The sequence below is a fragment of the Phocoena sinus genome, chromosome 18 (genome assembly GCF_008692025.1).
Source record: "Phocoena sinus isolate mPhoSin1 chromosome 18, mPhoSin1.pri, whole genome shotgun sequence".
NCBI lineage: Eukaryota > Metazoa > Chordata > Mammalia > Artiodactyla > Phocoenidae > Phocoena > Phocoena sinus.
Window position 1 is genome coordinate 65,820,420 of NC_045780.1, and position 25,605 is coordinate 65,846,024.

Here is a 25,605-nt window from a genome sequence, read left to right on the forward strand (position 1 = left end):
GTCTGTATATATACACACACACACAACATTTATCTATTCATCCATCACTGGACACACAGGTTACTCCTATATAAGTAATGCTACAACAAGTATGGGGGTGCAGATAGCTTTTCAAGATAGCGATTCCATTTCCTCGAGATATATACCATCAGTGGAATTGCTGTATCATATGCTAGTTCTATTTTTAACTTTTTGAGGAACCTCTATACTGTTTTCCAGAGAGGCTGTACCATTTTACATTCCCACCAACAGTGCACTAGGGTTTCCTTTTCTCCACATCCTTACCAATGCTTGTTAACTCTTGTCTTTTTGACATATGGCTATTCTAACAGGTGTGAGGTGGCATCTCACTGTGGTTTTGATTTGCATTTCCCTGACAGTTAGTGATGCTGAGCACCTTTTCATATACCTGGTGGTTATTTGCATGTCTTCTTTAGAAAAATGTTTATTCAGGTCCTTTGCCCACTTTTTAGTTGAACTGTTTCTTTTCATTTGCTCTTCAGTTGTATGAGTTCCTCTTTTATTTTGGATATTAACCCCTTATCATATATATGATTTGCAAATATTTCCTCAAATTTGGTAAGTTGCCTTTTCATTTTGTTGATGGTTTCCTTAGTTATGCAGAGGCTTTTATAGTTGGATGTAGTCCCACTTGTTTATTTTTGCTTCTATTGCCTTTGCTTTTAGGGTCAAATCCAAAAACTCACTGCCAAGACCAATGTCAAGAAGCTTTTCCCTTATGTTTTCTCTAGGTGTTTTATGGCTTCAGATTTTATGATTAAGTTATTAGTCCATTTTGACTTAATCTTTTTGAGTGCTATATGATAGGGGTCCAGTTTCATTTTTTTCATGTGGCTGTCAGTTTTCCCAACACCGTTTATTGAAGAGACTATCTATTCCCCATTGAGTATTCTTGGCTCCCTTGTTAAATATTAGTTGATCATATATGCATAGGTTTATTTCTCAGCTCTCTGTTCTGTTCCACTGCTCTATGTATCTGTTTTATGCCAATACCATACAGTCTTAATCACTACAGCTTTCTAATATAGTTTGAAATCAGGACATGTGATGCCTCCAGCTTCGTTCCTCTTTTTCAATATTGCTTTAAATTTTAAAGCTACTACAATTAAAATAATGCTATATTTGTATAAAATTAGATATATTATTGGAACAGAATAGAGTCTAAAAACATATATGCCTATGAAAACTTGGCATATGATGGATTAGTATAAAGAGTTAACTGTCCAATGAATTATGTGGAGACCAATGAATTTCCATATGGAACTAAAATTATGTCTCTACCTTACAGCAAATTCAAATATATCCAGATGAATTAAAAAGCAAAACACAAAGAACAGCACTTTAATTCTCACAAGAAAATATAAGAAAATGTCTTTATGGCATCATGAAGGAAACCATTAAGGAAAAGTTGGATAAATTTGAGTACAACTGCAATTAATACTTGCACTAAATGAAATATGATGTATATATTTTTTATTACCAGGAGACCAGAAATACACAGAAGATGTTTGTAGAGTGTAGAAGACCGGTATTCAGAATATGTTTTTAAAAATCTAAATGGGGGAGGAAAGCCCCAAAGAATCCAATATAAAAACAGGCAAAAGATATGGATAGGCAATTAAGTATATCTGTAATGCTTTTATTACTTTAAACATTAAATTCATCATGACTATTTTGGGAAATGCAAATTAAAACACTCTTTCCATGTTCAGAATATAGAAGTAAAAAACAAAGTCATTCCTCTAATGGCCATTATATTTTAATGTGTGATGGTGAGAGTTTGGTTGTGTTTGTGTGTGTGTGTGTGTGTGTGTGTGTAGGTGTTAAAGAAATAAAATTAGAGACAGCACAGTAATAAGTGCTACGAAGTCATTAAAACAGAATAATGTGATAGAGTGTGACTGCAACGAGAGCTCTGGAGGCGGGGATAACACAACACATTTGATCTGAAACTTGCATAAGTAAGTAATCAGCCTTTCAAACAAATAGGTTTGAGAGTATTTGCATACCAAGCTTAGCACTCTGAACTAATATATACTATCAAAACACCAAGTAAATTAGACCTCCTCATCATAATACATTTTCATTCAAAATAACTACATTCATGAATCCTAGCAGATATTACCCATGCTATTGTTATACGGTTTTGTTTTTTATCCAAGTTTTAAATCTGTTCCAAATATATTATAAAGGAAAGAAATATAAACATGATACTTCCAGAAAAGACACAGAATCTCAATATATTTTTCCACATAAAATTCACATGTGATAGTTCTGTCAGTTTAAAAAAATCTTTAAATAACTATTCTAGGGGAAATTATCATGTAAAATCTAGTAAAGAAATAATTATAAAATGTATTTTTTATAGCCAAAATAATCTTGGACAAAACAAACACGTACCTGAACATAATGCCGAAGAACATAAAGAATTTCCCCATTTTGAGCTTTTTCAGACAACACCGTGTGAAATTTACGAAATGCTCTGGTACCCATTTCTGCATAGAGGATAATCACTGGTAAGTTCTCTTTGTTTGCAGGAAATTTGTGGTCTCCTTTATACAGATAAGGTCTGGGCCTAAAATGAAAACAAAACACAAACAAGAACTGAAAGCAAAGCATATGAGAAACATGTCGTGAAACTTTATAATTTTTACTTATCAAACCTATAGGAATGTATGTATATGCATTTGTGTGTGTGTCTGTGTATATATATATATACACACAGACACATACATAAAATCACAGAAAAAGAATTTAGATTTCCTGTGGTGACTCTGTGAACAGAACTTCTGAATGACAGAAAAGACAAAAAATAAATTTGGTTAGCCCAACACTGAATATTAAAAATATTTTATTTTCAATCAATGTTTGCTATCTTTAAAAATAAAATATAGGGCCTCCCTGGTGGCGCAGTGGTTGAGAGTCCGCCTGCCGATGCAGGGGACACGGGTTCGCGCCCCGGTCCGGGAAGATCCCACGTGCCGCGGAGCGGCTGGGCCCGTGAGCCATGACCGCTGAGCCTGCGCGTCCGGAGCCTGTGCTCCGCAACGGGAGAGGCCACAACAGTGAGAGGCCCACGTACCGAAAAAAAAATAAAAAATAAAATAAAATATAAATGGCAACATATTTTTTGATGAAATAAAATTTATATTTTCTTCAATTAGAGGAATATAACCTTTCATTATAGCTCACATTCCCTGAAAATGGGCTCCAAATCTTTAAAAAACAAAGGTACTATGTCATGCAAAGATTATCAGTTCTTATATGAATAACAACTCATTAAATCCCAAAGGATAATCAAACAAACAGAGCAGTCCTATGGTCTGGCCCTACCATCATAAACAGACTTTGACGTCTTATTTTCCAGGCACTATGCAAGATTCTTTATACATATTAGTAAATTCTATCTTCACAATGAAATTAATATTAGTATTAAAGATAAATGTTTTCAAATGTTGGTAATTGGAAAGGCTGCTAATGCTATTAGATAAATCTTGAGGTTGAATAGAAAAGAAAAAAATTAGAAGAAATGAAATAGATTTCCCAGAGACAAAGGTAAAGGTTAATATAACATTTGTTCATGAGTCTGTAATGGTGAGTGCCTTCTTTTTTTTTTTTTTTTTTTTTTTCCCGGTACGCGGGCCTCTCACTGCTGTGGCCTCTCCCGCTGCGGAGCACAGGCTCCAGACGCGCAGGCCCAGCGGCCATGGCTCACGGGCCCAGCCACTCCGCGGCACGAACCCGTGTCCCCTGCATCGGCAGGCGGACTCTCAACCACTGCGCCACAAGGGAAGCCCTGGTGAGTGCCTTCTTATACCCTAAAACACATACCTTTCAAAGTCTGCTTTTTTAATTCATTCAGGAATCACATGGATACATCATAGGTAATAAAAAATTATACTACATGTATGGAGAATTACTCCGTAAGAGGGAAAACAGCTTTTAAAAATCGACTAGATTACATTTAAAAATAGGAAATTACATTTCTTGAATTGACTAAGATTATAAAGGGAAGTCATACAAATTAGCATTAGTGAAAATGTTAGAAATGGAGTATGAAACATAACCAGCTTTCTGAAGAAAAATTTTGAAATATGTACCAATTTTAAATGCATACACTTATTTACCTTGTGATTCTAGTTCTAGAAATTATCAAGATAACAGTATAACGATACATGTACATAAAAATATGTACATGGACGTTCAACTAGATATTGTTTATAATAGAGGAAAAATGTAAAATACCTTATATCTATCACAAGGGGTGGGATAATTAAATGTACTTGTTCATTTAATCACAGTATCATTCATTTGATAAATATCTAAGCATCTACTATGTGTCAGGCGGAAATACAACACTATATAAATGGGTCCTGCTCCACAATGACAAAGCATAGACCTATATTTATATTTATTTATATGCAAGAAATGTAGGGATGTATAATTCAGTGGGGGAAGGTTCTAAGACATCCTTTATAGTATAATCCCATGTAGGTTTTTTAAAAAAGAATATATCTGCATGTGAATATATGTATTTAAAAAGAAAAAAATGTACCAAACTTAGCAGAATCATGGGTCATTTTCCCTTTCTACTTTGTATTTTTTCTGAATTATTTGAATTTTTTAAATAATGACCACATATAATATTTTTAACTTTTAAAATGCAGCTTTTGTAAATCAACCATACTCCAATAAAATTTTTTTAAAAAGTAAAAATTTTTTAAAAATGCAGCTTTCCACTTTGGACAAAAAAAGGAGGGTAACACAGATTTGAAGTGACCTTTGGAGAGCAGACCTTAATGCTACATTTCCCAGAATCTCCAATGATATTTTCAAAGACACAGAAAAAAACAAAAACTCTTAATGAAGCTGAAAACTAATAATAACGTTATACTATAATTTGGGAGTAAAACCCAGTAATTATAAAATCTATGCCGTTTAACTTAGAATCATAACTGATGTCTTCCTACTTAAAACATAATACACCTTACCACTTGAAATACAACAATGTACTAGACAAAAAGAAAGATAGCGTAATTCTTTTTCTCTCTACTTCCTGTTCCATGGTTCAAAGATCCATGGTCTGAATCTGCCCCAAACTTGACAGATATTACACTAAAATGTCATTTATTTATTTGGGAGAAAGTGACAGCAATCGTCACCGTCCTAAATGAGTATAACTTTCTCTCCTCCCCTGCCCCCAACAAGGAAATAAAAGGAGTTTTTTAGGAAATTGGGACAAGAATACCATAGAGTAAAGAAAGATAACTTTGATGCCCTAAATGTGTTATGATTAAAAGATAAAAAAACCCACATTCCTAACTCAACCAAAGGCAAAATAAGAAACAATATGAATGCAAATGGTAATACATTAGAACAAAAAAAAAGTATAATAAGTGTATCAGTTATTTCTTTAAAAAATATAAATCTAATCTGGAAAAACTGAAAGAAAATGAAAACTGAAGAAAACTTAGGAATGAGAAACATCTACGGAGAGGGAAAAAATTAAAATGTTCCTATTACTGTGTGTGTGTGTGTGTGTAAATACATTATTTGCTTAAATGAGAAAAAACAACCACCATGGACCAATGTTGATAGTGTGACATAAACCAAGGATTATGTGCATAAGGTTCACAAAAAAGAAAAAAAAAGATTAACACTACATACATACATATACACATATACATACACACATATACCACATGTATAACAACTATGTGTGTGTGTGTGTGTGTGTATACATATAAAAGACACTATATATATCTATGTATACCCATTTAGTTTCTGTCAGGTTAGGGAACTGATTTTACCCCGCTTACAAGCTAATAAGTTTGTCTTTTGTTGTTTCATGGATCCCGGCAGAAGACAAACTCTTAGGTCAAAAACAAAGAACTTTACTACTCCTGGCACATAAACAGCATGAGCATTATTTAGCATGTTTGCATCAGTTCCCTGTGGCCCCCGCATTCCACTAGGGTGGAAACGGACCCACAAGAATGCTACACAAGAATGCTTAGCTGTACGCACCACAGCTAAGAAGCAGTGAGTGCGGGGAGCCCCTCATCCTGTAAGAAGCAGGTCCCAGAGGCAGACATCAACTCATCCCTCAAAGTCACCTGCCGCACACAACCCTGAGAAATGGCCTGGGCACAGACCATTCAAGTCCTCACAGTCTTACCATACCAAGAAAGACACTCGGGGCTATGGCAGAATCCACCCCCCCCAATAATAAGAAAGCAACCGCTACCCCCAATGAAAACATTCTGTGCCTGCTTTCTAGAAATACAAACATTTAATCCCAGAATGGCACGTGTCACTCCAGTTCCAAAATTGTTAAACTTGCACCTAGTAGCTGCAGCATCAACCCGGCTGCTCAGGAGATGGAAGTGTATATGTACGTTTGTATCATTAAGATTAAAAGAAGGCTGTCCAGCCCACATGTTCACACATGAATTTGGGGGAGGGAGGAATCTACGCTTAGGAGCTGCCACTGATGGGAGTCAGGCACAAGTCAGACCCAGGACTGGCCATGTTCACACAGCATGTAGAGGAATGACAAACCCCACAGCAGGCCAGACTGTCAGCTACAGCTGCTGGCCGACTCAGGCAGACTGTATGACTATTTGGACAGGCTGCTGTGCTGGATCCAGGATCAAAGAAAGCAATTTCTCCCCTTCCCACACCTTCAGAGCCTAAGGTCAGGTGCTAGACTTGCACTTCCACCTCAGTAGCCATGAAATCAATGTGTCCCATCCCAATACCTCCAATTTGACCTATTTTCGAATCATCCTCTATTTATACCCACACCTTTCATCTGGAAGAATCAGGTTCAAGTGAGACAAGAGCATTTTTAAGAAACTTACAAAGACCCATTATAGGCCCCCAGCTAGGCCCCTGTGGTCACTGTGGAAAGACTTGGTAAGCAGTGGACTCAACCAACTGGTTATCTTCATGATGTAGGACCACATCTTTCCAACTAAACAATCCAGGGGGATAGACCAAAATTTAAGTTTGAATTCTTCAAGCCCCTTCTGGCTGGGCTACCACACGGAGGCCATACCAACCAGGATGACCTGAGGCTGCTGTTGACTGAAGGAAAGATACATGACACCCAGCAACGGTCACGGTAGAATCCTGAACAAATCCATACAACCTCCTACCTCTTTCATCCTAACCATTTCACAGGAGATGGCCAAGAGATGGCATCTTTCCGAGCATGGTAACATCCAGAGATCAAACGGCCTTACTAAAGCCTATGGATCAGAGGGTGAGAGAGGTAGAGTCAAAACTTTTCGAATTTCTGAGGAGGCCATTCTAGTATGCTCAGAAACCAGATGCCTGTGGGTGGTAGAGAATGTGGAATGTTCAGTGAATGCTTTTGACTACTGATCTAGTGTTGCTGGCCTCTGTGAAATAAGGTGCGTAGCCGTCAGACTATAGATGATCTGGAAAGCCAGAAAAATAACAGTTTAGATCCAAGGGCTACAGTGGTGCGGCCAGAGTTGGCTGATTGGACTTAAGTAGCAAAACCATAACGTAAAGAAGTCTCGACAGGGATGAGGTACCAAAGGTAGCACCAAGAGCAGGGTCAAACATCTGACATAGTCAGTTTGCCAGAAGCAGGTGCTGGCCCAGTGCAATGCGGACGCCTTTACCACAAGACAAAGAAACCATCTCTGGGCAGAGGTCACAGCCCGGTATGCTGTGGTAGATCTTACATCAGAAGCATGTAGTCCTTTATCGTGCTCCTGTCTGTAATGGTGCATCTTCCACGCAGTGGTGGAGCCAGGTAGCAACAGCAGCAATTTGGATGCTGCAGTCTTGACATGCAGCTCGACTCCACTCAGACTCACTGGATAATGGGTGTGGACTGTGTGTATCTACAGAAGTAACCCAGACTGTCAGATGGGCAGGTGCAGCTTATTCTCACGGTGTACAGCCCCAAAGACTGGTGCCTCTAATCTGGTAGTCTTCAAGTGTCAGACCTTGAATTCTGCCCACTGAATGGACTGACCACATCTGCTTTTGGTTTCTCACAGCTGCAGCCTGGATGAACTGCAACAGCAGCCCTAAGTCACCACCAGACTGTAACTTAGCCGAGTGTATCAGTAACTTGATCCAGGCATTAAAGGAAACAATTGCGAACTGAGGGCCCCACTGAGTCAGAGATTTTACTTCAGGTAATGGAATGGGGCATTGGGTTTGTCCCAAAGGGGAGCTGCTGCCACTTCATCATGTAACCCTAAGATCACACAAGGTTTAAGTAACTCTTGAATATACTATTTCCCCTTGACCAGAGAGGCTCACTGACTCCCTTCTACCCTGTTAGTCACTGAATCCTAGTTGACCTGTGCCAAAATGTAGACATCAGGTAGTAGAGTCACAAGACTGCCTGAGTCAGGTGTTCAGTTTCAACTAAAACTCAGCATTTTAAGTTTCTCTTTTTAAAAATGGGTGTACTTGATGGCTGAGTCGGGCAGGTGGCGACACTGTACTTGGAAACTACCTCTCTGGGCATTCAAGCAGCCATTCGGTCTGTAACTGAAGTTGTGATTCCCCCCCTTCTCCTCCTGGGATTCTATGTTGAGTCTGCTGGACCACCTGGGAGTAGACAGTAGATAAGTAGTCTCCCAGTGAGAGTATCTCGCTTTAGAGTTCATCAGCATTCAAAGTATATACACACACAATATCAACACCAGTTATAGATTTAGATGTGGGAGCCAAAACAATAAAAATAGAAGTACAATGAATTGGTCAAGAGATCATTTTAATTCCCTTTCCCATTATGAGCACCTTCCAAAGCCCACCAATTGAGTTTAGGTGCCTTTTCCGGTACGAACAAAGATCAAACATCCTGTGTGAGGAGCTACAGTAGCAGTTATCGGAAGAAGACTGCTGTCATCCAGCCAGGAGCACAGGGAGTGCAGAATGGCGGAAGAGAGGGGGGCAGTAGCAAAGAAATCCAAGTGTTGAGCTTTTGTCTCCCCAACCCAGGGGGCCTTTGTCCTTCCTCTTTCAGAAAGCCATGCGTCTGTCAACATCCCACTCTTGTTTCTAAAACCGTCAAGAACTAGAAAAGGTCTAAGGCTTGGTTTTAGCCTACTTACAAAGTAGTAAGTTAGGCTTTTGTCATTTTATGGATTCTGGCAGAAGGCCTGAGACTCCTGGGTCAAAGAGAAAGGACTTTTATTGCTCAAAGCATAGCAAGCAGCATTATACTTGCTCCCCAAGTTCCACAAGGCGGGCTGTGGGACAAAATATGGAGCTAAATGGATACTACACAGTGGGTGTACGTTGCAGCTGAGGATCACTGTACTTGGGGAACCAGTTTTATAACAAGCAGAAAACAAGTTCGTTCTTCTCTCCAGAAGGAAACGTTACCTAGTTCCTCAAGGTTGCTCACTACAAACACAACCCTGAGAAATGGTTCAGGTATACAGCAGGTCAGGTCTTGCATTTTTTACTGGTCAGACCAGGCAAGAGAACATGCAAGGACTCACGGCATCCATGGCAGGTTGCTCTCCCAAACGGCTTGATGTTAACCTTTTTTAAATCTTAATTTTAGATTAAATATCTAAATATTTAACTTTAATATTAGTTTCTCTAAGAAAATTATAACATCAGACATCAGATGCCAGAAAACAGTAACAATAATAAACTTTAAAAGTTACCAGACTTCCCTGTTGGCGCAGTGGTTAAGAATCCACCTGCCAACACAGGGAACACGGGTTCGATCCCTGGTCCAGGAAGATCACAAATGCCGCGAAGCAACTAAGCCCGTGTGCCACAACTACTGAGCCTGTGCTCTAGAGCCTGCAAGCCACAACTACTGAGCCCACATGCCACAACTACTGAAGGCTGCGTGCCTAGGACCTGTGCTCCGCAACAAGAGAAGCCACCGCACGGCAACGAAGAGTAGCCCCCACTCACCGCAACTACAGAAAGCCTGTGCACAGCAACGAACACCCAATGCAGCCATAAATAAATAAATAAATTAAATTAAATTAAAAAATAAAGTTACCAAAGTTAACTGTAAAAAATGCACTAGGAAAAGAAAAACACATTAGGGCTGACAATTTCATAGTCTATTAATGCTTTAGAGAAATAGGTAATTGCTATGCTACACCAATTCTTACAGAATGACATGGCTGCCTAATTCACTATATGAAGCTAGAATAACATTAAAAAATGGCATAGTTTAAATAATAGCTAATCTCATTAAAGTAGAAAAGTGAATCTTAATAAAGATATAAGCAATCTTACTTCAACAAAAATTAAGATAATCCCACACCATTAACAAATAGTTCTCCCTAGAAATGAAAAGGTGTAATAGTTTAAAATATATTACCATAATACACAGTACGTCCAAAGAGAAAAACTTCGAATTCATCTTAATAGATGCAAAACAACTGATAAAACAAGTTATTTCTGATTTTAAAAACACAGTAAATTATAAAACTTTAAAGTTTTAAAAGAAGGAATGAACAGAAAACATACTATGTTATCTGTTGAGAGATTCGACATAATAAACATTTAAATTCTTTTAAAATTAACTAATAGGTTTAATATAATTCTAATTAAAACCCAACCAAGGCGTTTTCGGGAGGCAATTTGGTAGGAGAAAAAGGACTCTAATGTTAGTTTGAAAGCATCAACAAGCGCAAAGAGCTAAGAAATTCTGGAGGATAAAAAAGCAGCAATGAAGAGGAAACTGTCCTGTGAGATACCGGAATAAATCGTAAAGCAATAAATACTAACAACATGGTACTGTTACAAGAAACATAACAGTATAGAACAAAGTTATAAAATAGACCATAATATAAATATAATGAATATAATAACTGACTAGCCACCTGAGGGGAAAAAGATCTGACTGGATCCTTGCCTTCCTAAGAAAATAAATTATAGATAGTTTAAAAGTTTAAGGTAAAACAAAAACTTTAAGAAAGCTACTGGGAAATATTAGTAAAATCTCTCATTCAGGTTTGGGAAAAACTGTGTAAGTATAAAAACATACATACATAGAGGACAAATTTGGCTACGTAAAAATAAAAGCTTCTCTATATTAAAATTAATATAAATAAATGTTAGAAAAAGTTTCCGACAAATAAAAGAAGTTACTGTTTAATATATAAAGAACTCTTTCAAAATTAGAGAAACAACTTTAATACTTCTTAAAGTATAAACAATCAGGCAGTAAAACATATACTGGCAGGCATTACGCTGTAAAAATCACTACTAAATTAATAATCTCCTTCCTACTTCTCATATTCATTTGTATTAAATACTTGGAAGAAGAAAAAGGTTTTGAATAATGCATTATAAAAAAGCAATTCTATACTACTGTTTTTGTTATTTTTTATTCCCAAGGTATACATTCAGTTTCTATTTAAAGAGATACAGCTTAGATAAATCCACAGCTTTGTATGTTTACAGGCATACCTCACTTTATTGTGCTTTGCTTTACTGTGCTTCACAGATATTTCATTTTTAACACATTGAAGATTTTTGGCAATGGTGTCCAGCAAGTCTATGGTCACCATTTTTCCAACAGCATCTGCTCACTTCCTGTCTCTGTGTCACATTTTTGTAATTCTTGCAATATTTCACACTCTCCACCAGCAGAAAGACTGACTCACTGAAGGCTCAGATGATGGTTAGCAGTTTTTAGCAATGAAGTATTTTAACATTAAGGTATACATTTTTTTAGACATAATGCTGTTGGGCACTCAACAGACTACTGTGTAGTGCAGACGTAACTTTTATATGCACTGGGCTACCAAAAAATGTGTGTCAATTATTGCAGTATTCACTTTACTGAGGTGGTCTGGAAGTGAACCCACAATGTCTTTGAGGTCTGCCTGTATTTGCAAAAACAACTTACGTTACATAAAATACATCTCTCATATATTTTACAGTATTTTGGTATTCTAAAATCAAAAGCTAATCAAGATGGAATATTGAAAGTACTTATATACTTCAGAGAAGGATTTAGATATATTGAGAGCACATTCTTTAATATACAATGTTTTGGAATATTAAAATCTTTTATTAGAAGAAGTTTCTATTTCACCCCTCATCTCTTTTTATAAACCACTTCTTTCACTATGGCCGATCATTAATTTACCTTGAAGTAGCCTTCTTCAACAGCTTTTTAATCTCATTAACTTTACACGTGTGTTTCTCATGGATGACCACAAATGCATCGCAGCCATCTGGTGGAAGCTCATCGGCTGCAATCTAAGATTTCAAAGATTACACTTAGCTACAGTAGTTGATAATTACAATATCATTTTTTAAACTTACACATTATTTTGATTAAAATAGCTTACCAACTATTAAGTTATTGCTCTAATTAAAGTAAAAATACATAAACAGAATCAAACATTTTAACAAAATCAACTGTACAGGAGGAAAACATGCTTTGAAATTGTTGAAAACATCCCATTAAGTTAAAATTGTCACTACAGTTCACTTCACTGGTGATTAGTCTTCGTAACTGCCTTATCCCAAATAACTACAAAATTACCTAAAATACTCAATTATACTATAATCAATGGTAACAATGAAAATATAATCAATGATAGGCTATGGAAGCAGGTATTACAAGTTTGGAGATTTTTAGCTAAAGATATTCACATTAAGATACATGTATGTACATTGCTAGCATGCTTCTTTGTCAAATATAGTTTGGGTATTTTTACATACCTGTTGAAACATCTGAATAGTTGGAGAGTATGCCCTTATAGAGAAAGCAAACTTTAAGAGATTGATATGTAAATTGTCTAAAAACTGTCCAGCTTTCCTCAGGATTAAGTTGTAGTAAGAATAATCTGATTCTACAAAAAGAATTCAAAAGAAAAGGATGTTAGTATTTTGTATTCAACACATTGGCACATTTCTCACTGTATAGCTAATTAAATTGATGTCATATTTTAAGTTTGGAATAGAAGATGTTAGAGCAAAAGGGAAAATCAAGATCTCCAGTTTATTATTCATTTTTATCTTCCAGTGAAGTCCAGGCAATCAATACAAGTCCAGATGAAAATAATCTTGCCATTAAAATCTATTTGGGGGCTTCCCTGGTGGCGCAGTGGTTGAGAGTCCACCTGCCGATGCAGGGGACACGGGTCCCGGTCCAGGAAGATCCCACATGCCGCGGAGTGGCTGGGCCCGTGAGCCATGGCCGCTGAGCCTGCGCATCCGGAGCCTGTGCTCCGCAACGGGAGAGGCCACAACAGTGAGGGGCCCGCGTATCGCAAAAGAAAAAAAAAAATCTATTTGGAAGATGCCAACATAGACCAATTCACTCCAAGCTTGTAGAGTTATAATACATAGATAAAATATAGGCCCTACTTACAATTTAAGAGGAGACTAAGAATAGCAAAGGACTCTATACCATCCCTAGATCAATTCTCAAACAGTAATTAAAAATTATTTGTATAATTATTTGTTTAATGCTGTCCTTCCCATTAAGCTATAAACTGTTAAGGCAAGAATCTTTTCTAGCCTTTCAATTATACCTTTCCACTCTTGGCACACAAAATAGGCATCTAATGCATTTCTGGAATTAATATTTAAGAAGTGAATAGACCTCTTCATTCTAGGCCAATAATACTTTCTTAATCCAGTAATTTCAAAGAGTCATCATATAAGAGTAGGTGTGCTCATTCACTTCTACTTTAACAAACTATAGGTGATTTTCTCAGGAAGTTATGGTGAGTTTCCCCCCCAAGAATCAAAAAGTAAGGCAAGACTTGCCTTCAATAGTAAAAGCAACACAAAAGCAAGTAGAGAAGAGATGTTATCTTAAAAATGGATCTTAAAAAAGACATAATAGCTATAGGGTCAACAAAACAGTCAAAATTAATGCAATAATATAACAAAGACTACATCAGTCAAAAGGACATTGGTTTTACATGAAAACAGAGAAGAGGGTCAACAGAAACAAATGTGAGTAGTGCCTGACCACAGACACCAAGATTTGTCAAAGTCACTGTTAAGGTTGTCTCTAATCTAGTAATGGATATAGGATTCAGGGGTTACAGAAAGTAAACCTATGTATTTTTAGGCTTAACTTGCAAGATAATTATGGATGCACTGGACTATTTTAGCTAATGTCTAAAAATAACTAAATCCATGCTTACCAGCTAACCTGCTGATAATGATTTTGCCCTTTCGATTTCTTTCACCTTTCACTTGATTTCTTACCTATTGGCATTTAATATACATAAATCACTCTCATCTTAAAAAAAAAAAAAGAGCGGCAGCAGTACATGATGAGTCACGCACTGATTCACCTTATTTGCTTTATAGTCAATCTTGAAAGACTTGACAATAGTTATCTCTACTTCCTCAACCTACTGTAGTTTTTATTACTATACCAGTAAAAGTTGCTCTCAAAGTCACCACTAATTTTTCTTCTGTTAAAAGCTTAGTATTTATATTACTTGGTTCTTCTTTAGTATTTGATAATGTCTATCACTTAGCACTTAATATTCCCCTGGCTTTCAGGACATCACACTTTCTAGGTTTTCACGCACCTCCACTGGTGCTCCCTAGTCTCTATTGCAGGTTCTTCCTCTGGTTCTCTCTTAAATACTGGTGTTCTTTATTTTCTTCTCATTCTATCTCTTTTCCCTATAACTGCAATTACCTTCTTGATGTTGATAACCCCCCAATTCTACCTTTTAGCTTTTTTTTTTTTTTTTTTTTTTTACCTAAATCTCTCACTTACATCAGCTTACTAGATATCCTCACTTGGATATTCCACAAGCATTTCAAATGTGACACGTCCAGATGGCAATCTTCCTACCCCAAACCTGGTTCTCAATTATAAGTAACTGAGTTAGAAATGTCATAGCATTTTCTAAAAATCTTTCCATTAAAATATACGAGCAACTTTACTTGTGTAGAAACCATTAAAATCTTGAAGGACTTTGAGAATGAGATTTTTATATGCTGAGAACATGGAGAAGGGGAAATAAATAGGGGCTCTGGAGTCAGATAAACCTTGATTGATATTTGATTCATCACACAAAACTACAAAGGTTAGCTAATACCATGCCACTTGAATCTTGAGACATCAATAAATATATAACTCTGTGGCAGACCCATACAAAATGATTTAAAAACAGGCAATTCAATGTTTAAAAGGTCTGAATATGCTGGCACATAATGTAAACTGTCCTCATGAAATGGCAGGAAAACTAGCACCTGAATTCAAAGAGTTAATGTTCAACTTTTACAATTTTTTTAGGCAAGTACATCACTGAAATTATTTTTCAGTGGAGAGTATTTAGAGGGTCTCATGGAGATTCAACAACCTAGAAAATTACAAGTAACTAAGGATTCTAAATGTTTCCTCTAGGATAATGCCTTGAAAACAAATTCAGTAAAATCTGATAGCTTGTGTCATATTTAATTCCTCATATATACCGTTTCTTCCTACACCTAACAAGGTCAGCATTGAGGCAGCAATATGCATTTGGCTCTCACCATTATGAACAGGTTCAACAGAATTATAGTTTTGTGTTAGTAATTCTTATTTAATACACTTCATTTTAGGTTCAACCCTGAAACACATACACCTCCTATGCTTAAAGTAGAGTTTAGGTACTTCTGAGCTTATATTCCAACTTGTTGATGATCTGCCACCAGTTTGTCCAGACATGCTGTTTTATTTAGGTATAAAATATGCTGACAAATTTGGACAACTTAAAGGTTCAAAATTTATAAGAGTAATTTTCAAGATTGCTTCTCCAATGAAAATGGCACCAAATAAGGCCATAAAGCATGTACTGAGAACAACAGGTTTGGGAAAGGTACAGTCAGGATTTTTAGGTGAGAGCCAGGAAATCTGGTGTTGGATTTTTTTAACTCTCATGAAAACCTGACATATTAATCTAGCTTATTTTTACCTCAAATACCAAAAGTAAAATCACCAGGACAAATACAAAACCAACGAACAACAATCACCCATTGCTTTACAAGTAGACTCCTAAGTGGTCACAGTTTCTCCACATAATCTATTCCTGTGGTGTCTTCTACCCGTCTCCTTTCCCTACGACCTCGTTAAATCCTATCATCCAAAACTCCACTCCAGCATTCACCACTGGAAAGGCTGTCCTGCTCTCTCTGAAATACTGACGGGTGCCTCTTAACGCACGTCCGGGTTATACCTATCCCCCCCCATTAAAGTTCTGATCACCTAATAATACATGTAGCTGTTCTGCTGTCTCTATCATATTATAAGGTCTGGAGAACACAGATCACATTTACTCATCTTTGTATTCTCAGTATCTAAAGCAGTGCATACTGTCTCTCGTGACTCAAATCATGATTAATGAATAATGAAGATTTTTAGTAAAAGTTTTTTCAAAGAGCAAATTACTTGTTTTTAGAAATATTTCAGTTTAAAATATCATTAAAGTCATGTCTGCTCCCTTTATCTTAAACCTATCTCATAAAATCATAAAACTGTTGAACTTCAAAGCCACTTAAGCCAAACAGGCTCTAGTAAACGAACACTTAAAACATTCAAAACTTCTATTCTCTGTAGAGATAGGAAACTAACCTTTTTCTTTAACCTTTCTTTATAATAATTAGTAATTAACCTTTTAGCCTCTGCCGTGAAAACCTAATTTCAGCATCTGATCTTCCTTAAGAAACACATTAATAAACATTAGTTCATTCTAAGAATATATGTATGTATGCATAGATATATACTCTCATATATATTAAAAAAAGTAGGAATAACTAAGTCAATTTTCTAAATAATGAAATGAAAGCACACAGGTTACCTAACTCAATAAGAGCAAGTATTAAAAATCTCTCTAAGAGTTCAGGAGTAAACGTATTCTGGCAAAAAAATTTTAGTATTACTAGATGCAAAACTAATACTATTTCAAAGAAATCTAGGTAAAAAGAAAACCATAATTCAACAATTTCTATTCCTGCTTGATTATAATGAAATATCCAAACACTGCTAATCATATGAGTTTTTGTATAACAACGTATTAGAGCCTTATATTTTTGGAAATGGATGCTTGGAATAGTTTCCATTAAAACATTTTTTCAAATTTAATATTCAGACTTACTAACCCAATTAAGCATTTACACTTAAACTTTACCATTAAAAACAATAAACAAAAAACAAACAAGAAAACAATAAACATATCTAATATAGGCACATAAATATTGATACATATCTTGAAAGTTGAAATATGTACATCACCTACCTGTTTGTTTATAAATTGCTAATTCTTGTACAGTTTCCAAAAACTGCCAAAATTTTTCATTACTTTCTTCTGCCATAAATTCACTATTAAAAAAAAATAAAAGTAATCAGTTAATCGATAGAAATAAAAAATGGTTTCAGTACTATATTTTAGAGCTAAATTACAACTTCTGGTAAAAACAAAAACCTCCTCAAATAAAAGTCGCTGATTTCCATTTACTATAATGCAAAAAGAGAACAAATTGATTCTTCCCTGAGGTATCGTTCTTAACTACAAGCATATAATCATGACTGGAAAAGACTACATAAGGAATTACTTTTGGCTTTTCCTCTTTATTAGCTACAGCTAAAAACTGGATAATTTATTTTGTGTCTTCATGTGAAATGCCACTGAGAAGTATAATTTAATGGCAATACAGAGAGTGTTATATAAAAGTAAAAAGTTAAAAAATGGACTGCCTATTTTTCACAACCAAAACCTGGTTTTATAAACATTTTTTAAAAGTCATATTATCGATTATTTTCATTTAGCTACGTATTTGTGTAGACAATATTTTTATTATTTAAAACAGAAAATATCTTAATCAAAAAATTAACAGAAAATTGGTGTATTGCATTAGGTCTTTGGTCTTGAAGCCCAAAGAAACTTCCATTTATCCAGAGTGTAAGTAATAAAAAAAAAAATAGCCAAAGCAATATAAAGCCTTTTGGAAATAATGAAATAAGTGAAAGATTATTCAGTCCTGTATGAAACAAAGTGCAAGACAACTAAAACAAGTAGATTTAACTATTTAAACCAGAAGAGACACAACCACCAAACAGACAGCACAGACTTTGTTACTGCCCACCTTATCTTTCTTTTAAGCCTCAGTAAACCTAAACTAATGCTTAATATAAATGGGAAGTATTGAGGACTTCCAGACACACGCAGAGTGATAAATTCTTGTGAGTCTGAGATGGTCACTAAAGGGGGAAAAGGAGGTGAAAAGGAGAAAAACTGATTAATTCATCAACATAAACAGGGCAGACATAGGGATTTAAAGCAATAAGCAACTTCAAAGCAACTCTTGCTATTAATGGTGTCTAACTCAATGGCATTGAAACAAACAAACAGGCTAAAAGCAGAGGAAACTATGGGGAACACTAAATAGGATGTGACCTGAAAAGGACAGGGATGGTACAAAACCTTGAGAAAAGTAGAGCGCAACACTTATTCCCTAATTGACTTGACCAAACAACTACTGACATGCTCATTTATTGTGCATTCACAGGTAAAAGACTTCTTCCATATGGCAGAATTTATACATATGAGTAAATATCATCAGCTGTCTCAAATCTCATCGTGTGAATTATCTAAACTATGTATGAGTGAGGCCCTGTACGATCCATCCAGAGGCAAACTTCTTCTCCACACGTGGACCTGTAGAACTAAAAAATTATATGCTTCCAAAATGCAGTGGTGAGATAGGTGTTCCAAATCCCAAAGACAGATATTCCAATCCAAAAGGGGGAAAGTAGAGAGTAGAGGAGTCATCAATCCCAAGCAAGTTCAAATTGCAGCACAAGATCCTGTTAGGTTTTTAAGACTTGAGCATAACTCTCCGTGGCTTATTGCTCCACCCTCTGTGCTGCCTGCCATGGCTTTGCCCTCAGTGTCATTCTCCCTTCTTCTTGAAGTGTAGCACACATTTGCAGCCATGTAGTTCTATCAGCCAACTTCCTGCCTATAGAATTTTGGAAGTCTGGCAGCCTTCTCTCATTTCATCCTGTCTCTGTCCCTTTTGATCCAAGCAGGCAGTGTTTCTATCGATGCAACAATCAAAATCCTTGGGGTTCTTCTACGTATCTCACCAGGGTCATGCCATTACACAAGGATCCTCCCCAGATCCTTCTCCTGGATAAGCCCCTCTTTATTCCTGGCATCTGCTGAGATAGCTGAGTGGATCCACAAGTCGCACACCTAATCTATACAACAAAAGATATCCAGCCACACATTTGGCCTTCTTTACAGAGCATGCATTCCCAACACCGAGTTTCCTAATTTTAGCAACCTTTGCAATCTGGATAGGCTGAGAGCCTCCCAAATTACCAAAGGCTGCTTCCTTTTTCCTTAACAGTTCCTTTTTCAATTTCTCTCTTTCCTCTTGCATTTTACAGCAACAAGGAGAAACCAGATGATACTTTGCTTGGAAATTCTCTTAACTATCCAAGTTCATCGCTTACATGTTCTGCTTCCCACACAACTGTAGAATCTAATTCAGCTAGATTTCTGCCTATATAACAAGGGTCATCTTTCTTTATTTCCAATAACACATCCCTCAGTTCCTTCTAAGCCCTTGCCAAAAGTGTCTTTAATGTTCATATTTCTACCAACATTTTATTCATAATCATGTAAGTATTCTCTGAGATGACAGAAGCTTTTTCCTATCATGCTCCACGCTTTCTTCTAAGTCCGTAACAGAATCGCCTTTAATGTCCGTATTTATGCCAACAGTCTCCTCAAGACAATCTAGGCTTTTTCTACGTTTCTCAAAACTCTTCCAGCTCCTTCCAGATTCAACATGTATTTCTACATTTTTAGGTATTTGTTACAGCAGTATCCCCACTTCAAGGTACAAAATCAAATTCGTTTCCTATTGCTGCTGTAATAAATTATCAAAAATTTGGTGACTTAAAGCAACAGAAACTGTCTCACAGCTCTGGAAAAGTCCAAAATCAAGGTATTGGTAGGGTTACACTCCCTCCAAGGGCTCTAGGGGAGAACCTTTCCTTGCCTCTTCCAGCTTCTGGAGGCTTAAGGTGTTCCCTGGCTTGTGGCTACACCAATCCAATCTCTGTCTCTATTCATATGTCCTCCTCCTCCTTGTATGTGTCTTCTCCTCTTCTGTATCTTATAAGGAAATTGGATTTAGCACCCATCCAGATCCACAACAATTTTGTCTCAAGACCCTTAACTTAATTACATCAGCAAAGATACTTTTTCCAAATAAGGTAACATTCACAGGTTCCAGGGGTTAGGATATGGACATATCTTTCTGGGAGCCACCATTCAACCCACTAAAAGTAATGGGGTTGGTACATCAGAGTGTGGCTAGATTGTGAAGGGCCTTAAAGAGCATCCTACAGGAGCTCCAGTTCTAAGACTCCTGAGGCAAGCAGAAATTGAAACACTGCAACCATCAGCCTAATACTGGGAGAAGTTAGACTGATTTGGAACTGAGTATGAGATCAGATCCATGTAAGCTATGTGAGAAACTGGGGAAAAGGTAGAGGAAGGGGACATATTTTAAACTAGAATACTTTATTTAATAAAAACTGTTTTATTATATCTGATACCACAGAAGTACAATGGATCATAAGAGACTACTATGAACAATTATACAACAACAAATTGGGCAGCCTAGAAGAAATGAATAAACTCCTAGAAATATACAAAGTATCAAGACTGACCCATGAAATAGAAAAATCCAAACAGATTTATTACTAATAAGGAGATTGAATCAGTAATCAAAAGCTTCCCAACAAATAAAAGTCCAGAACCAGACAGCTTCATTGGTGAATTCTACCAAACATTTAAAGTAGAATTAACACCAATCCTCACACTCTTCCAAAAAGAGAAGAGGAAGGAACACTCCCAAACTCATTTTACAAGACCAACATCATCCTGATACCAAAATCAGAAAAGGACACCACAAGAAATTACAGGTCAATATTCCTGATGAACATAAATGCAAAAATCCTCAACAAAATATCAACAAACTGAATACAGTAATACATTAAAAGGATCATACACCATAATCAAGTTATTCCAGGGATGCAAGGATGGTTCAACACCGACAAATCAATAAATGTGAAACACCACATTAACAAATTAAGGATAAAAATCATATGATCAGCTCAATAGATGCAAAAAAAAAAAAAAGCATTTGAAAAATTTCAACATCCATTAAGAGTAAAAACTCGAAGTGGGTATAAAGGAAATGTACCTCAACATAATAAAGGTCATATACAACAAGCCCACAGCTAACATCATAGTCAGGCACAAGATCAGGAAAAAGACAAGGATGCCCACTCTCACCACTTTTGTTCAGTTTAGTACTTAAAGTCTTAGCCAGAGCAATTAGGCAAGAAAAAGAAATTAAACGCATCCAAATCAGAAAGGAAGAAACCTAACTGTCACTATTTTCAGATGACATGACATTATATATAGAAAACCCTAAAGACTCCGCCAAAAAAAACTGTGAGAATATATGAATTCAGTAAAGTTACTGGATACAAAAATCAGTATACAAAAACCTGTTGGGTTTCTATACACTAATAATGAACTATCAGAAAGAGAAATTTAAAAAACAATCCTGTTTACAATTGCATCAAAAAAATACCTAGGAATAAATTTAACCAAGGCAGTGAAAGACCTGTACACTGAAAATTATAAGACAATGATGAAATAAATTGAAGGCAACACAAATAAATGAAGACAAGACAAATAAATGGAAAGATATTCTATGTCCATGGATTGGAAGAATATTGTTAAAGTCTCCATACAATGCAAAGCAATATCCAGGGTCAACACAACCCCTATCAAAATTTCAATGCCATTTTTCACAGATATAGAACAAACAATCCTAAAATTTGTATGGAACCACAAAGACCCCCAAATTCAAAATAATCTTAAGAAAAGCTAGAGCTAAATGCTCCTTGACTTCAAACTATATTACAAAGCTATACAATGAAAACAGTATGGTATTGGCACACATAGATCAATGGGACAGAATAGAGAGCCCAGAAACAAATCCACGCATATATGGTCAATTAATTTATGATGAAGGAGCCAAGAATATACAACGGGGAAATTTATGATGAAGGAGCCAAGAATATACAACAGGGAAAGGACAGTCTCTTCAATAAATACTTTTGGGAAAACCAGATTGCCGTGTGCAAAAGAATGAAACTAGACCACTATCTTACACCATACACAAAAAGTAACTCAAAATAGATTAAAGACTTGAACATAAGACCTGAAACCATAAAACTCCTAGAAGAAATCATAGGCAGTAGCTCCTTGACATCACTCTTGGCGATGATTTTTTTTGTATTTCACACCAAAACCAAAGACAACAAATGCAAAAATAAACAAGTGGGACTATATCGAACTAAAAAGCCTCTGCACAGCAAAGGAAATCATTAACAAGATGAAAAAGCAACTACTGAATGGGAGAAAATATCTGAACATCATATATCTGATAAGGGGTTAATAATCAATACGTAAAGAACTCATACAACTCAATAGGAAAAAAAAACACCAAACAATCCAATTAAAAACTGGACAGCATTTGAATAGACATTTTTCTAAAGAAGACATACAAATGCTAACAGGTACATGAAAAGGTGCTCAACATCACTAATCATCAGAAATATGCAAATCAAAACCACAGTGAGATATCACCTCACACCTGTTAGAATATGGCTATTATCAAAAAGACAAGAGATAGGGCTTCCCTGGTGGCGCAGTGGTTGAGGGTCTGTCTGCCGATGCAGGGGACATGAGTTCGTGCCCCGGTCTGGGAAGATCCCACATGCCGGGGAGCGGCTGGGTCCGTAAGCTATGGCCGCTAAGCCTGTGCGTCCGGAGGCTGTGCTCCGCAACGGGAGAGGCCAAAACAGTGAGAGGCCCGCGTATCGCAAAAAAAAAAAAAAAAAAAGACAAGAGATAACAAGTGTTGGAGAGGATGTGGAGAAAAAGGAACCCTTGTTTACTGTTGTGGGGAACGTAAACTGGTGCAGCCACTATGGAAAATAGTATGGAGGTTCGTCAAAAATTTTTAAAAGCAACTATCACATGATCCAGCAATTCCACTTCTGGGTATTTATGCAAAGGAAGTGAAAACACTATGACTGGAAAAAATGTAAGCACTCCTATGTTCAGTGCAGCATTATTTACAATGGCCAAGATATGGAAACAACCTAAGAATCCACTGAATGATGAATGAATACAAAAAATGTGGTACACACACACGAATATCATTCAGCCATAAGAAAGGAAATCCTGCTATTTGTGAGAACGCGGACGGACCTGAGGGCATTTTGCTCAGTGAAATAACAGACAGAACAAATACCCTATGAAATCTTAAAACACACACAAAAACAATAAACAAATGAGCTCACATACCGAGAACAGATTGGGTGCCAGAAGCAGAAATGCAGGTGAAATGGGTGAAGGTGGTCAAACAGTACAAATTTTCTGCTACAAAATAAATAGGTCATGGGGACGTAATGTACAGCATGATGACTATAGTTTTAATACTGTACTGTAGATTGCAAAGCTGCCAAGAAAGATTTTAAAAGTTCTCATCACAAGAAAAGAAACTTTTGTAACTACGTGTGGTGACAGACGTTAACTGGACTTACGTGGTGATAATTTCACAACATGTAAATACATCAGATCATTATGTGGTACACCTGAAACTAATACGCTACATCAATTATAGCTCAATTTAAAAATCTGTTTCAGTATCAATATCTTACACATGTAATGTCACGTAGGGCGACAAAGACTCTTTTTAGAACCAAAGGCTGTTGCTTTGGTGAACTACAAATGCAACCGGCATTAAAACTTCATGCCGGTTAAAAAAAGAAAAAACTTTCAAATTTTGTTTAACTCCTGGAATACTAAAAGCAAAATTCAATAGCTCCAAGTTCTGTTTCTCCACAATAAATGAAACCTTATGCACTAAACCCAGTGAATGAGATTCAGAAAGAAGTAATGGCTTTGCGAAGCTGTCTTCTCCACAGGAAGCCTAGGAGCTGACCGAATAATGTTATCATCTTCAAACCAGGTGCTTCAAATACCGGTTCCTAAAAAGAACTGCCTACATCAATTGAAGAGCTTGCATTAAACGCCACAGTCTACCTCCCATTCTTCCTTTCCTCTTTCGTAAACGCTAAGAAAATCCAAACGAATTAAAGTTTTAAAACCCGTGGATGAGGCAAAGTACGAAGGCGGGGGAAAGAAACTGCAAGTGAGTGCGACGCACAGGGTAGCAGGGGAGGAGGTGATGCTCTGGGGGTCAAAGCACCAGCGGCGGTGCAAGAAGCTGACTGCCGGCGGGCTAAGAGACGGCGTCCCAGGCGCAGTCGGGGTCCCGGACGCCCGGTGCGTCCCGGCCCCGCCGGACCCTCCCTCCGCGCCGGCTCGGCAGACGGTCCGGCCCCGCACTCACCTGGCCTCCAGCAGCAGCGGGGTCGCTGGCCACTTCGCGGCCAACTTGGCAGTCACCGCCTTGGACGCGGAGGCGGTCCGCGCGCCGAGCAGCGAGAGCCAGAGTGCGGTAGAGCCCAGGAGCAGCCGCACCACGTCGCCGGCCTTCGCCATGGCGCGGAGGAGGAAGCGCGATCCCCGTGGACCCGGCGCCCACAGCCCACAGCTACTGAGCTACCCCCGGCTCCTCCCGCAGCGCGGCCGCCCACTTCCGGTGGAGGGAGCCCGAGTCCGTTACTCGGACCGGGGCCTGGCTTGGGCCGAGCGCATGCGCCGAGCGCTCTGGCGCAGTCCCTTGAGCCGCAGAGGACTGAGCCCTGAGCCACGTAGGTGCGGGCGGCGCCGGAATGCGGAGTGTGGCTGATGCTCCGGCGGGTCCACAACTGGGACCTCCGGTTCTCGGACAGAGGCTCTGGGGCACGCGGCCAGGAGACTGAAGTGGGATTTTGGCCGACTAAGGCTGGCTGGAGATGGCAAACTCTGGAAGCGAAGGCACGAACCAGCGTGGTTATTATCCACATTGCACAGGCGGAAAAAAGGCCTATCGAGTTCAAATACCTACCTCGTGGGATTCTCAAATTTTATAGCATATTCGAGTCACCTGGTAGATCTTTTAAAAAGTCCTATGCCGAGACCACACCACGCACCAATTACAGGGCAATATCTGGGGGTGAGATTCAGGCATCAATAGTATTTAATCCGCCCTTCCCCCCAGGTGGTTCGAGTATGCGAAAACCAGCGACATCACCTGGAGGGCTTGTTAAAACCCAGGATGCTGGGCCTCATCCCGGTGTTTCTGATTAAGTAGGTTTGGTGTGGGGGCTGATAATTTGCATTTCACATCCATCAAGTTCCCAGGTGATGCTGATACTGCTGGCTGGGAATTATGCTTTTAGCCTTTGTTCTCAAAAGTGGTCCACAGACCAGAAGCTTCAGCATCACCCGGGAGCTTATTAGAAATGCAGACTCTCAAGCCCCACCCCAGCCCTACTGACTCCAAGCCCCTAGATTAACAGGCACCCCACGTGATAGCTTTGCTCGTTAAAGTTTTGAGAAGAGCTGTTTTAGAAGGTTACAGGTGAAAATG

The 25,605-nt window shown here is 37.8% G+C and overlaps 1 protein-coding gene across 1 annotated transcript in view; it reads right to left on the minus strand.

Moving 5' to 3' along the window:
* The window catches only part of UGGT2 (UDP-glucose glycoprotein glucosyltransferase 2), a 172,584-nt gene extending 147,839 nt beyond the window's left edge, over window positions 1-24,745 (minus strand). Inside the window, exons 1-5 of the mRNA XM_032611137.1 lie at window positions 24,481-24,745; window positions 17,262-17,344; window positions 12,730-12,860; window positions 12,149-12,261; window positions 2,422-2,596 (exon numbers count right to left, since the gene is read on the minus strand). Coding sequence (XP_032467028.1) covers window positions 2,422-2,596; window positions 12,149-12,261; window positions 12,730-12,860; window positions 17,262-17,344; window positions 24,481-24,632 — 654 coding nt within the window. The 5' untranslated portion in view covers window positions 24,633-24,745. The remainder of the gene's footprint in view (window positions 1-2,421; window positions 2,597-12,148; window positions 12,262-12,729; window positions 12,861-17,261; window positions 17,345-24,480) is intronic.
* Between the last annotated feature and the right edge of the window lie 860 nt (window positions 24,746-25,605).